Genomic DNA, 15696 nt, shown 5'->3' on the forward strand with positions numbered 1-15696 from the left:
CCCCCCCCTTTCCCCAACAAAAAAAATTGATGGAAAAACAACACATCAGAACAATAACAAGAAAAAAAGTTACACACTAACAAAATAAAACACCACAAAGAGTCAAAGAGGGAAAAATAAAAGTAACTGTACATATTCAACAAATCAACGTGGTGACAACAAGTGAGAAAGAGACTAAGTGAAACTAAGGGAACGTTCTTTCAAAAGTAAAGAGGTTCGGTTTCTTTCTTTTTTTTTTTTTCTTTTTTTTAAAATTTGACTTTTATTCCCTGTCCAAAAAATGCCAAAAAAAATCGAGCCACGATTGATTGGTCGCAGCAGTGACAAACGCTGAAGCTAGTTCTATGTGTCGTTATCAATAACCCTCCGTAAATCTAGATCTAGACTGCACACGAGTGAACACAACACATTAAGTTTAAGAGCAGCACCCTTCAAAGGCAACACGTCATATCTGTAGCGAAAAACTGTTTGGAACTGTAGTATTTTTTAATATAAATATTTACTGCGGACATTTTTTAGACCGATTGAACCATATTGTATACGAACAATCTTTGGTAGGTCTATACTCTATATAATATCCGAAATTTGGGGGAAAGGATGTGATTTCACAGTGTTCGGAGAAATAGTGCCGGCCTAAAAAAATTTATAATCTCAGGTGAAACTAAAAAAATATGTTTGCACCTTGTCAAATGATACCTCAAAATAACCATACCTGTATATATAGAACAGGAAAATATTGAAAAATGTGCAGTTATTTACATACATTCCATAATATTTGTACATTTGGATCATAACATCCGATATTGAAAAAAAAAAAATTGTTTAAATAATTTTGAAAAAAGGATCACAAACAGAAAAAAATACACGTAACTTATATGGAATTATTCAGAATTGCATTTGGAATAAACCTATACATGTCTTGAGTGATACTTAGTAATTTCACCCAAAAGTAGTGATTTGGGGGAGAAAAAAATATTTTGACTATTTAGATCTAGGCCTAGATCTAGCACTCAAAAAGATTGATTTCTCAATTACAGTGCACCGGCAATTTGCGTCCAATAGTATCAATATTATAAAGAAGAGTCCTACACTTCTTTAGTGAGCAAAATAATGATACATTTTGTTGTGTAAAAGTACTAAGACTGGTGTCTGGGCTATAATTTGGGCTTCGCGATAAAACAATGTCGAATAAACTTCGAAATCGTGTTTCAAAACTGAATCAAAACTTTTGATTTTCGGTGGAAACGCTTGACCCGGAAGTCAACTTTATATTATGACCTTTATTTTAACATGGATATGTGGATTGGAATAGAAACCAAGCTAAAATTGAACGTCGGTTCTCGAGCCGCCGGGGGTGGCTTAGCGTACTGACAGCACTTTAGCCGCGCCGCCCCCCACGGCTCGGCGTAGCGAATGAGTTAAATAAGTGAACATTTGCTGCAGTTCATTGTAACTTAGTAAATTGTAACAAGTGCCGGTTTACTCTTTCACTCCCGCAAGCTGTGTTTCTCAAAAAAGTAGGTCACAGATAGGTGAGGAAAACCCCTGGTAGTGAAAGAGTTAAATTTGCTGCTGGTTATATTGTTTTGACTTATAGTAAGTGCAGGTTTGCTGCAGTTAATGTCGTGATGTTCCATTGTGTGTTGTCAAGATGAGATAGGATATAAGATACATTTTTATTGTCCAGATCCTGGCACATTGTCAAGGATGGTCTCTGCAAAACAAGGTAGCTTTGCAGTCATTTAAGTTTTGGCTGTGTTGTGGAACAGGTGATGGTGCAGTTTCTTATCTTGTACACTGTAGTCGCAACTGGGCACACTCTCCGTTTACATTTTTAGTGACAGACTACAAACTTCTAAAAAGTGCAATTGTTGGGATTCTTTTTTCATAAGTTGTGCTGCTGTCAAACAAGTTTGTGAGATTTCTAGTTTCAATATATATGTGCTAAAAATATCCATGCATCTCCCTATTATTGTAATAATTCTCTTTTTTCAGCTCGGTGTCCGTTGTTGACCTATCATACAGAGGGAAATGTCGTACTTGTGTGTATTGTGCAGCCTGCTGCCTCTAGTGGGCTATGCCGTTGTGGCTTTGTTTGTGGTCATTGTGGCCATTTTGTTGTCGGATGCCGACTTGAGATTGATGTATGCCGCAAAATTTGGCAAACAGCCAGGTAGGTTTTCTTTTGAGTGAATTTATTTATAATAATATAGTAATGTACTGTTTTTTAGACAGACAGAAGCTCCTCGCTTAACAAGTCAGTTTTTTTACTTCTTTCCATCATGTAACTTGTGCCATTTGCGCAAGTTCTAACACATTAACAAAATTTCTTTCACTGGTCCGAAGTAATTATTTAACCGTCACTCCCAACTGTATTTTTTTTTTTACTCTTTCTATTTTATGAGTTGTAACAACCTGTCTCTTTTGATAAGTGGACAAATGTCAATGAAAGATTGTGACCTATGGCGTCTTGTGCATGATGGGATTTTCCTTAGCATGTGGGGTGCACATATGGTTATAATAATAATAAATTTAGTAATTATTGTTATGATTATGATTATTATTATGATTATTATTATTATTATTAAATTATTACTATTACTATTATTATTACTATTAAATAATTACTATTACTATTATTATTACTATTAAATTATTATATTACTATTATTATTGCTATGATGTGTGTGCAGAGAGTCTGGCCGGGAAGGTGGTGTGGATCACGGGAGCCTCCAGTGGCATCGGAGAGCACATCGCTTACTGCCTGGCCAAGGCAGGAGCTCGGCTCGTTCTGTCAGCTCGCAGGAAAGATGAGCTGGAACGTGTCAAAGCAGCGTGTGTTAGTCTAGGTAACCACAGTTCCCCCCTCCCCCCCCCCACCCTTAACCCGCCCAGCTCTATCAAAATGTCGCCATCTGATTAGTATAACGTTATAATAAATGCATGCGCATCATGTGTTAGCTTTAGTCAACACAGGGTCAAGGTTAGGATGAGGTTGGTTTTGTGGATGGAAGCTTGTTCGTGCATTGTTTCTTTTGTATGTTACATTTCATTTTCTCCAAAGAAGGTATCTACTAAAGTCATTTTTTTCTCTTTTATATGTTACTGGTCAAAGATCCAATCAATGAGTTGAGGACCATCGAGCATGAATTTGTTGTAGTTGTGTCTGTTACCGTAGTAAACCGTTGAGTATGAATTTTTTTAATACAGAAAAATGTGTCTGTCGCCGTAGTAAACTACTAGTAAACCATTGAGCATGAATTTGTTGAATACAGAAAAATGTGTCTGTCGCCGTAGTAACCATTGAGCATGAATTTGTTGAGTGCAGAAAAATGTGTCTGTTGCTGTAGTAACCATTGAGCATGAATTTGTTGAGTGCAGAAAAATGTGTGTGTCGCCGTAGTAACCATTGAGCATGAATTTGTTGAATGCAGAAAAATGTGTCTGTCGCCGTAGTAACCATTGAGCATGAATTTGTTGAATGCAGAAAAATGTGTCTGTCGCCGTAGCAACCATTGAGCATGAATTTGTTGAATGCAGAAAAATGTATCTGTTGCCGTAGTAACCATTGAGCATGAATTTGTTGAATGCAGAAAAATGTGTCTGTTGCCGTAGTAACCATTGAGCATGAATTTGTTGAATGCAGAAAAATGTGTCTGTTGCCGTAGTAACCATTGAGCATGAATTTGTTGAATGCAGAAAAATGTGTCTGTTGCCGTAGTAACCATTGAGCATGAATTTGTTGAATGCAGAAAAATGTGTCTGTCGCCGTAGCAACCATTGAGCATGAATTTGTTGAATACAGAAAAATGTGTCTGTCGCCGTAGTAAACTACTAGTAAACCATTGAGCATGAATTTGTTGAATGCAGAAAAATGTGTCTGTTGCCGTAGTAACCATTGAGCATGAATTTGTTGAATGCAGAAAAATGTGTCTGTTGCCGTAGTAACCATTGAGCATGAATTTGTTGAATGCAGAAAAATGTGTCAGTTGCCGTAGTAACCATTGAGCATGAATTTGTTGAATGCAGAAAAATGTGTCTGTTGCCGTAGTAACCATTGAGCATGAATTTGTTGAACACAGAAAAATGTGTGTGAAGGGTGCGGAGGGTCAAATACTTGGCCAATGCCCACCATCTTGACACACAGGGTAGGTAGAGTAGAGTCCGTTTTTAGATTTTGACAAGTTGGCAGTTATGTCTTTGAATGTGAGAGACATGTTCCTGTAGCTGTCCTTGTACTTTTTCTCCCCGTTGGACAAAGGTCAAGTGACAGAGTCGGACGTGCTGGTGCTGCCCCTGGACGTGGTGAAGTACGAGACTCACAAGGAGGCTGTCCAGAAGGTTTTGGATCATTTCCAGCAGGTGAGGCATAATGATACGTGTCACGACGCAGTGGAATCAGGCGCTCATTAATTTTTGGGCACATGGAGTTATTGGTATCATATTGAAGGTAGATCATTTGCCTTGCTTTCGATGAAAAAAATATCCATTTATCTTGAATAGAAGTCGAGATATTTGAGATTGAAGGAGGTGGGGTTGCCTGGTTTCAGAGGTAAAATTAGCGAGAAAATAGCTGCCAAAGTTTGGTGACTTCCATTGCTTAAGAGTCCTTGGAAACTGTAAATTTAAATTTGCTATGCCTTTAATCAGTTTTTCCATAAAAATCCTCTCATAACAGTGTTTTTGAATGGACATACGAGGTGTTTAGCCAAAAAAGAAAAATCAGAAAAAAAATTCCAAACTGGTAGAAAAAAGAAAGATTTCTGGGATTTCATTATTTTGACGAGCGCCTGATTTCACAATGATGCCTCACATATATATCTCGTACACAGTCGAACTTGCTCTAACAAATTTTTTAACATACAGTGGAGTCCACTTAAACCGAACGTTGTTTATCTGGAAACGTATACTGGTAAATTGAAAGAAAATAAAAATCACCAATTTCATATTCTTCTCTTTTAGCAACCTCTCTGAACGATAAAAAACCCTGGTTTGATATATGATAGTCCAGCAGTTCTTCTGATTTCAGTTTAAGCACGCTCCATTTTACTGTCTCTCTTGTCACAGGAAGAGGCTGTATACCTTTTTATTTCTTTTGTCCGTCCATAACACCATATGCTGTTTGAAGTTTGTAAAATATGGAGGTAGATCCAATATTATGCTTCTGACTTTACTATGCTGATGGTTTGATGGCGGTGGACTGGATATGAGGCAAAATGTGGAGCGTAACACATCTCATCCGTGTGGAAAAATGGAAGCAAAAAGTACTACAAACAAGGGTTGTTGTTGTTGTTATCGATGAAGGTGCTAAAAGGGCTTTTGTTGTTGTTGTTGTTGTTGATGTTGTTGTTGTTGCTGATGTTGTTGTTGTTGATGTTGTTGTTATGGATCCAGTTACCACAAGGGAAGGGGAACAAACCTGTGATGAACTGTGCCCGTGACACTTCTTTGGTTTTGTCTGGGAATCTGTTTTTGGATTGTTTTTTTTTAATAGTTTTTTTTTTTCGTCAACTGATCATGATATTATGTACGTGTAGGAAAGAATGATTATTAGTTTTTCCTATATCAGTTAAAACATGATGAATTTTTTTAGATGACCTTTCAACTCAACCACTCCTTGACTCTTCTCTCTAATCATGTTGCACTTTGTCTGAATATGGGTGGCTGGCAGGTGCTCTGGTGTGGTTTGCTTCTTTTTTCCTATAGAAAAGCTATCGTCTCTTTCTCCCCTCCTTCTTTTTTATGTTTGTTACTCTCTTGTAACGCCTCTAATCTTCGGCACTTATATGACCTTATTGTATTGCAAGTGCCGTAAAACTCTAACTAAAACTAAACTAAACTTTGTTTGAATGATCAGATTGATGTGCTGATGAACAACGCGGGTCGCAGTCAGCGCGCCGCCTGGTTAGACGTGGAGCTGGATGTGGACCGCGACATGTTTGAGACGAACGTCTTGGGACAAGTTTCTCTTACGCGGGAAGTGCTTCCGCATATGATCAGCCGCAAGGCGGGCTTGATTGCAGTTATGAGCAGCATTGCTGGCAAAGTGGGTGCGTAGAATCATAAACAAAAACTGACTTTTTTTTTGCGATTTAAAACAAAAAAATTCCATTTTCAAAAAGGAAATTGTCTCTTCGTAGACCTGGTTGTTTTGGTCATACAAAGGAATAATCCATAACTTGTAACATTTTGTGTTGTTCATTTGTTTTCAAAGTTTGCATTCTAAGCTCTACTAAAGAAAGGAACCTTATGGTTTGAGGCAAATTATTACAACAAATAAATCTTTCAATTTCTTGTGTCTGATCCAAGACCTCAACTGTTGTAGCGTAGAGGTAAAGCTGTTTTGCTCTTTTCCCCTAAATTCATTTAGTCAACTTGTGAGACTAAACAAAAGCTATAGACTCTTGTATTTCTCATTAGAACATGTCTTCTCTTGTATTCCAAGGTGTCCCAATGTCAAGGTCGTACACCGGTACCAAGCATGCGCTCAACGTAAGTTTCAGTTACATGCATCTCATTTGCTGTCCGTTGCTGTCCTACTGTTTGACCTTTTCCCATTACTACATTACTACGTCCCACTGTTTTATTTTTATCTTTCCCATTGTTATATTGTACTGTTTTATCTTTTCCTCCCATTGCTTTATCCTACTGTTTTATCTTTTTCCTCATTGCTATGTCGTACTGCTTTATCTTTTATCTGATCTTTCCTCATTGTTGTGTTCGACTGTTTTATCTTTTTTCCCATTGCTATGTCGTACTATTTTATTTTTTCCTATTACAATATCGTACTGTTTTATCTTTTCCTATTTCTATATCATACAGTTTTATCTTTCTCCATTGTTATATCCTACTATTTTGTCTTTTCCTATTACCATATCCTACTGTTTTATCTTTCCCCAATGCTATATCGTGCCGTTTTATCTTTCCCCATTATTTTGTCCTACTGATTTTTCTTTCCCCATAGTGTATACCATACTGTTTTATCTTTCCCCATTGTTTTATCCTACTGATTTATCTTTCCCCATATTGTATGTCGTACTGTTTTTTATCTTTCACTGTTGTTTTATCCTACTGATTTATCTCCCCCCCACTGTGTGCAGGGCTACTTTGGCTGTCTGGCCACAGAGATGAGTGAGCACAACATTGACGTGACCATCATCTGCCCCGGCCCCGTCTTCTCCAACGTTACCGTTCACGCCGCCACGGGGAAAATAGGGGAGGTCGGAATTGTTCTTTTGTTTTTGTGTTTGTCCGAGTATGTGTTTTTGTTTGTTTGGTTGTTATTTCTTTTGGCAGGGGAAGTGGTGGGTTTTTCGGTGTGTAAATTTTCTCTCTTCTCTGTAAGTGTTTTAAAACGGTTGTTGTGAGAGATAGTTCCTATTGTTTTATATTAATAATAATGAGAATAGATTGCATTTATATTGCGCTCTATCCTATTTGCGTATAAGCTGTGTGTGCTTTACATCGATAACATGATCACTGAGCACTATCCTTCGTTCACACAAGATAAAACATTTCTCATTTACAAGAAAACCAGAAAACCAGTTCAACCATACAAAGAAGAACTTTCTCAACCAAACTTTAATAATTGGTCGCTTTTAAGCACAAGGGGGCTATCTCGAAAAATGTTGTTTTGAGAAAATCGAAGGTTAAGTTTTTGCCCCTTGTTCAGTTTCTTTAAAAGACAAGGAGAGTTTTCTCTATAACCAAACAAATGTACACACCAATGAAACCAAACTTCTCCTATAGGTAGGGCAATGTCCACTTTTAGTGTAGGTCAAGATTTCTGGAAACCCCCGGAATCTGGGGTAGCCTGCTAGTCCTTAAAAGCAACCAGTTATATAAACACATAAGGACAGTAGTAAAACCAAAACATGCCAGCACTTAATAAACTCTCAACAACTAAAAATGTAACAAAATCATCTCTCCTTAGAAAATTAACACAGTTAAATTGGACCGTATTATTTTTTTTGGCTGAAAAACTAAAATTAACAGTTATTTCCCCAAATAATTTGACAGTTCAGGTATTTCTTTGTTGGACTCTTAATTCTATACACATAAGGACCGTTGTTAAATGGGTGGTTGGCAGTTGCTCTGTTGTGGTTTGCTTCTTCTTTCCTATCAAACATCCATCGTCTTTATAATAATAATAATAAATGACATTTATATATATAGCGCTCAACCCCGAATAAAGTATACAGGCTCTGAGCGCTTTACAATACAGTACAACATACAACAGTAACATAAAACGTGTTCTGACTAAAGAAAATTATTCCAAATATTCATCTTATTAATTTAAAAACAGAAACGACTTCAGCTGACATTTGAATGAATCAAAAGATTTGATCTCTCTCAAAGTACTTGGTAGAACATTCCAGATCTTGGGGCCTTGGTATTCAAATGCCCTTCCACCCATTGTTTTAAGTTTAATAGATGGTAAAATAAATGTCTTTTTGTCAGCTGATGACCTTAAACTGCGAGTTGGAATGTACAGTATTAACTTTGTCTCCCCTCTTTCTTTTTTGTGTTTGTTTTTCTCTTGTAACACCTCTAATCTTCGGCACCTATATGACCTTATTGTGTTGCAAGTGCCGTAAAACTCTTACTAAAACTAAAACAGTAGTAAAAACAAAACATACCAGTACTTACTAACACACAACAACTCAGAATGTAACAAAATCATCTCTCCTTAGTAAATTAACGCAGTTAAATTGGACCATATTAAAACAAAACATGCCAGCACTTACTAAACACACAACAACTCAGAGTTTAACAAAAATCTTCTCTGCTCAGACCGTGGGGCGTGCGATGGACAAGTCGGAGAAAAAAATGAGCACGGAGCGCTGTGCTCAGCTCACCTGTGCGGCCTTGGCAAACAGACTGTACGAGGTGTGGATCAGCCAGAACCCCGTCCTGTTCCTGGCCTACGTCGGTCAGTACATGCCGGACCTGGGAAAATGGTGAGTTTTTGTTGTTTGAGTTTTAGTAAGGTTTTTACGGCGCTCGCAACTGCATAAGGTCATATGAGCGCCAAGGGGTGTGTGGATGTTGTTGTTGTTGTTAGCGATCCAGTAGCATCTGAGCGTTAACTCTTATGCATGATGCCATTTGGTAATAGTTGCATGTTTGTTCTAATTGTTGTCTTGAGGAGTAGAGGCAATTAGATGTGTGGGGTAGCTTGGTAGCTTAAATCAGTTAGTTTTCTACAGAAGAACAGATGATGTTCCACTGTCTCTGAGGGGTAGTCATATAGTGGGCAGGCAGCAGACTGCTTTACTCCAATTCGGTTGAGATGTTGGTTGAGGGGTACATGTTGTGTTCTAAGTTGGAAGATTATGGATTGATCTCCCCTCCTCAACTCATTGATTGGATCTTTGACCAGTGGTTTATTCATGTGGCCATACATGGTGTGTGGATGTCAACAGAGAAGTCCAAACGGTGAATCAGGCTTACTCTGCTCACCTCTCTTTCTTCAAAAGCGCAAAGTCTGCTTTGACTATCAAGGCACCTCAGAAATACCAGTTCACAAGAGAGTGACAAACATACAAAAGAAGTAGAGGAAAAATGACAATAATAAAGATGAGGAAAGAAAAAGCAGCAGTTCCCCCTATGTTGTTCCGGCACAGTATGAGCATGACATTGATAAATCAGCCCATTTACAATTCTACTTTGCATAAAAACATGTTAATATCCCCGCTTTGGGAATCAGTGAGTCAGTGCCGGCTGTGGACAAATGATGAGGACACTAGGAATAGTGGTGTGGTTATGGTTGGACGTAGATGTCTGAGCTGGAAAGAGATTTGGGGGGGGGGGGGAGGAGTGTGGGGGAGAGTTGAAATTACAGCCAGTGTAATAATTGATGGTCAGTAATAATTGAAATTATGGTCAGTAATAATTGAAATTATGGTCAGTAATAATTGAAATTATGGTCAGTGTAATAATTGAAATTATAATAATTGAAATTACAGTCTGTGTAATAATTGAAATTATGGTCAGTAATAATTGAAATTATGGTCAGTGTAATAATTGAAATTATGGTCAATAATAATTGAAATTATGGTCAGTGTAATAATTGAAATTATGGTCAGTAATAATTGAAATTGTGGTCAGTAATAATTGAAATTGTGGTCAGTAATAATTGAAATTTTGGTCAGTAATAATTGAAATTATGGTCAGTGTAATAATTGAAATTATGGTCCAAGTGCCATTGTAAAACCTTTATTTTTTTTCTAAGGACTTGTTTTATTTCTTTTATTTTTCCACAGGTTGATCCTGAAGTTTGGTGTCAAGCAAATCATGAAGATGAGGGAGGGAGGGAAATAGGACAACGATTGTTGCGTTCTCTCCTCACGGCAGCCGAGTGTACAGGGCAGCCTCTCTCTGACGACATTGCCGGGACCAGAAAAAAATGTATTTATAGAGAGTTGTCGTTATAGAGAGTTGTCGTTATAGAGAGTTGTCGTTATAGAGAGGCAACCAAAACTTACTAATGATATATAAAGAAAAAAAATCGGGACCTGGGCACCATGTCGCTATACAGAGGATGTCGTTATGTCGAAGGTCGTTATAGAGAGGCTGCATTGTATATGCTTTGAACCAGAACTACAAGTAGATGTTTTTTAACGGTTCATAATCAGATTTTCATCTTAGATAGCGTCCTTAATTTGTTCCAAATGTTTTGAGGATAATTCTACACATGGTGTCTTTCTCTATGGAAAGCAGGAGTGACTGTCATTTCTGTTTAATTGGTTCTTTTAAGTTGTGTTCTCATTCCTCATCATCAATGCCTTTCACCCCTGGCAGGGTATAGGCCACATACAAGCTCCTTCCATTTATCTCTGTCCTGAGCCATCCTTCCAAGCTCGTTCCAAGTGAGCTTCATCTCTCTCATGTCCCTTTCCACGCATCTCCTCCATGTTTCTCGTGGACTACCCCTGCCCCGTGCTACTTGTGGGTTCCGCTGCAGTGACTGTCTTGTGATGTTTCCGCTGGGCTTACTTCAAACCGAAGAGACTTGAACTTGGATGATGGTGAAGGCTTCTGCCCTGCAGCCTCCTTTCCGCTTTCACCGCCTTGCGTCGTAAACTCTCCATTTGGAGAAGATCCACGATCAGTCAAGCTGAGATAATGGTTTTTGCTTGTATGTGTTTCTGTAACAGGTTCTTTTTACGAGAGAGGTTGTTAGCCTCATGACTCAACCCCTGACCTGGAGGCAGGATGACTGTGTTTCGGGAGTCACTACTTGGTTCGCCATTTGGTCGCCTCGTACGACACGCTAGTACCACGTCAGTCCTATTCTTCTCAATACCAGCTAGTGTTCTCGTAGCCAGTTCTATTATTCAGTGTGAAAATTCAATGTGAAATTCATCGACTTTAGTGAACAGTTGTGGCTAAAAGCTCATAGAAAATGATACTCTTGAGTCGGACAGCGAGCTATTGCGAAAATATTTTCTCCTCAAACTCGTGAGATCAGAGGATTGCTGTTGCTGTTGTTAATCCCCTAGCCGTTGAGAGTTTGCCCTTTCAAGCCAATGGCATGGTAAAAAAAAGATGGAGTTCTCCGATATTTGTTCTTTACTGCAGTGTAGGGTATTGTCTGTGGTGGTAGGGGCGCGAGGAAGAGTGGGTGGTTGGCGGGTGATCTGGTGTGTGGTCTACCCCTTCTGTCCTATAAAACATCTATCGTACTTATCTCTCCTCCTCCTTTTTTGTGTATGTTACTCTCTTGTGACACATCCATTCTGCGGCACTTATATAACCTTATATTGTGTTGCAAGTGCTGTAAAAAACTTACTAAAACTATTTTAAAAATGGGAGGAAGAAGCTGCTGTCGGAGATGATGTTTTTACAGCCAGATATAGAATTGTTATCCTTGTAGCTCTGGTCAAGAACATCTGTTGAAATCTGTTAGCTTTAAATGCTGTTTTCACCAGGGCATAGTCCTGTGTATGCATGCATGTGTTTGAAGTGCCTTCTGCCTTCTGCTATTTTGTGTTACATTTTTAGGGGAAATTCACTGTATATATATTATATTGTCGTTTAGCTTTGTAGCATACTCTTCATAGATTTAATAAGAAAATGATGTTTTGCTCAACTAACTGTATATCTGTCCTTTGTCTTTGCAGTTGTGAGTAATGTGGAGTAGAAAGTGTCCTAATTATGTCTGTTTGCTTTTAAAAAATCCTAAAGCTACCGTACCTCAAATTTCCTGTAAATGAGTTGTAACGAATTATATATCTATTTTGTCATCTTTACAAGCTTTGTAATGTTGAACTGGCTTTGTATAAAACATTTTAAACTGTTAAAGGTCATCATTGTTTACGCGGATCAAAATTATACTGGTCTTGCACAGTGAGATCTGTTGTTTTCCTGATCTTGAAACGAGTCCGAGAAAGGACGACGTAGGTTACTACCTTTTGTGCTGACAGTAGGAGTTTGATTGGTGATGAGATGGAGGACAGGAGATCGGAGCTCCTGAAAGTGTTTCTTATGATGTCTCAGGTCATAGGAAGCAGTGACTGTGCCTTATGTCACAAGTCGTAGGAAGCAGTGACTGTGCCTTATGTCACAGGTCGTAGGAAGACGTGACTGTGCCATATGTCACAGGTCGTAGGAAGCAGTGACTGTGCCTTATGTCACAGGTCATAGGAAGCAGTGACTGTGCCATATGTCACAGGTCATAGGAAGCAGTGACTGTGCCATATGTCACAGGTCGTAGGAAGCAGTGACTGTGTCATATGTCACAGGTCGTAGCAAGCAGTGACTGTGCCATATGTCACAGGTCGTAGGAAGCAGTGACTGTGTCATATGTCACAGGTCGTAGCAAGCAGTGACTGTGCCATATGTCACAGGTCGTAGGAAGCAGTGACTGTGCCATATGTCACAGGTCGTAGGAAGCAGTGACTGTGCCATATGTCACAGGTTGTAGGAAGACGTGACTGTGCCGTATGTCACAGGTTGTAGGAAGACGTGACTGTGCCATATGTCACAGGTCATAGGAAGCAGTGACTGTGCCATATGTCACAGGTTGTAGGAAGACGTGACTGTGCCATATGTCACAGGTTGTAGGAAGACGTGACTGTGCCATATGTCACAGGTTGTAGGAAGACGTGACTGTGCCATATGTCACAGGTTGTAGGAAGACGTGACTGTGCCATATGTCACAGGTTGTAGGAAGCCGTGACTGTGCCATATGTCACAGGTTGTAGGAAGCCGTGACTGTGCCATATGTCACAGGTTGTAGGAAGCCGTGACTGTGCCATATGTCACAGGTTGTAGGAAGACGTGACTGTGCCATATGTCACAGGTTGTAGGAAGACGTGACTGTGCCATATGTCACCGGTTGTAGGAAGCCGTGACTGTGCCATATGTCACCGGTTGTAGGAAGACGTGACTGTGCCATATGTCACAGGTTGTAGGAAGCCGTGACTGTGCCATATATATTACGAGTTTCACAATGGAGTGAAACTTTTTACCCTTTGTTACAAATTCTGTGGTGTTCGACGTTCGTCATTTCAGCTTTATTTTGTTAGCTGGTTTAATAGTGGCTCTATGGTCATTTCCAAATTTGGAGTAGGCCTACTTTATATGGATGTCTTCAGTGCAAGTCTTTTAGCGCGTATTTTCAGCTTTATTTGCTCCTTTCCTGATGTTATATTAGATTATTTACTTTATACGGATCAATATCTTGATGCAACTCTTTGTGTGAGTCTTTTCAGCTTTAATTTAGCATTCACTTTGATTTGATGCCTCTTTGCTCATTTTCAGACTTACATACTCTATATAGATCAGTATCTTCAGTGCAAGTTTTTTCAGCTTTATTGTGCAAGCTTTATTGTGTCTCATTGCTCAGTTCTAGACTTGGAATATTTGCTATTTATATATAACAGATAAATGTCTTCAGTGCAAAGTTTGGAAACCATACCATAGGTTTGGCTTTTCATTCCTAATACCGGTATGTGTTTCAATTAGCGGTTTTGTACCCTCACAATTCATGTCTGTCCACCCCACCCCCCTCATCCTTTTTAGGATATTCTATGCTCACAAATAGAATTTCTCTAGTTGGAGACGGACATTAAATTCGGAGGTCCTGTGTCTGAGATAACCTAATGGTGTTGTTGGGAGCGTTAAACCTCTTCATTTTTTGACAAATCGAATCATGTCTCGGGGATCAGTTTGTGGGATCAGTGTCAGCTTCAGTTCTGAACTATTTGTTGCAGTTGGTTATTTGTATGTACCGGTCGCTGAGCTCCCAGTGAACTCATCTGGGTTTTTCCCTCTGCCATTATTCTGTCCCCGTCGTTTTATGCAAGAAAAATTCTGAAATTATGCAAACTGAGCCCAAAAATGTGAAATTATGCGATTCTGTTAATTTTAACAAAGAATGGTAAAGGAAAATAATGAGAAATTATGCAAAAAAAAGATCAAATTTTGCTAAATTATGCGGGGTGCATAAAACCATGGGGACAGATTATTGGAACAAATTTGTCTATGTTGTTTCTTTTGGAAAGATAAACCCCTATAAGTGGGCAGTAGTAGTACGGCACCCTCGTGGGGCTTGTACGTTTGATCTCATCGTGTCCGTCTGTGCAGGCTACACACATAACTTCTTGTGTAAAATGTAACGTGATCATGAACGGAGATCTATATTCTATTTTTGTGGGAGTCAAATAGACTTGTGTCAATAAATAAACTTGTACTGAGGATGAAAGTTGTTGTTGCGTTGACTTCATTATTTTTACAACACTTATTTAGAAGAACAATTTTTTGGAGTTTTCACACACTTTCCCAAGGATGATAGAGAGACTGATGGAAAGAAAGACAACTCTCTATAACAACATTTTTATCTGGTCCCAACTGTCGTTTTAGAGAAGGTGCACTGTAATCGTATCATAGAGTGCTGGTTTTCAATCTGCAGAGGGACAGGTTTCCTTTCTTTTTCCTTTCCTTGTTTCTCTTGCCTCACATCTGGTGTCCCTGTTTTCACACTCATACGACTCAGTATGGTTTGTTTGTGGAAGTAAAGAGAGACACATCAACACTGTAACGGTTTAGTGTTGGGAAAAAGAAAGACAGACAGAAATAATAGACGAAAAGTTGTTTGCGCTGCAATGCTGGGTCTGTTTTTATTTTTGACACAGAATTTTCTGGACTGGGCATTAGACTTGACAGTGAAAATTGAATTGTGGTTGAAATTGTCCATGACGGCCACTCCTAAGTGGTTGTCTTGTTTGTTTTTGGGTAAGTGTTTTACAGCTGCATAAGATCATGTGAGCAGGCGCAACACATTAAACATTTTTCAGTTGGTAGGAAATTTTGAATTTTGCCCGGGTGGCGGCCGAAGCCTACTCTTATTGAGTTCACCAAGGGATCTTTTACGTGCACAACTTGCACACCGGACCTCCGAGATTTTTCGCCCTTGTCCGAGAAGGCTAGGTGTAGATCTCTCCTACCAGAAGATCTGGGGTGTGGCTGAAAGATAGTAGTAAGAAAGAGCCAGGGAGTAGCAATAGAAAGGCTGCAGAAAGAGTCAGGAGCCCAGAGGAAGGGGCAAAGAAGATGAAGGGGTGGGGGAAGAAAGTGGAGACGAAAGCAGACGACAGAACATAGAGAGCAGGAAAGGAGGTGAAAGGAGACAATTTTAGAGAAGGGAATTTCTCCGTCACTACCCGGATTCTTTTTAAAAAAATTTTTTAT

The 15696-nt window shown here is 39.1% G+C and overlaps 1 protein-coding gene across 1 annotated transcript; it reads left to right on the top strand.

Moving 5' to 3' along the window:
- Positions 1-1961: 1961 nt before the first annotated feature.
- LOC101861051 (dehydrogenase/reductase SDR family member 7) lies at positions 1962-11445 on the top strand. Its single transcript, XM_005101424.3, has 8 exons — positions 1962-2173; positions 2694-2849; positions 4262-4362; positions 5858-6050; positions 6446-6492; positions 7101-7220; positions 8794-8960; positions 10266-11445. The coding sequence occupies exons 1-8, from the start codon at positions 2032-2034 to the stop codon at positions 10321-10323; spliced, it is 984 nt and encodes a 327-aa protein (XP_005101481.1). The 5' UTR covers positions 1962-2031; the 3' UTR covers positions 10324-11445.
- The last annotated feature ends 4251 nt before the right edge of the window (positions 11446-15696 follow it).

Source organism: Aplysia californica, unplaced genomic scaffold (assembly GCF_000002075.1).
Source record: "Aplysia californica isolate F4 #8 unplaced genomic scaffold, AplCal3.0 scaffold00282, whole genome shotgun sequence".
Taxonomy (NCBI): domain Eukaryota; kingdom Metazoa; phylum Mollusca; class Gastropoda; order Aplysiida; family Aplysiidae; genus Aplysia; species Aplysia californica.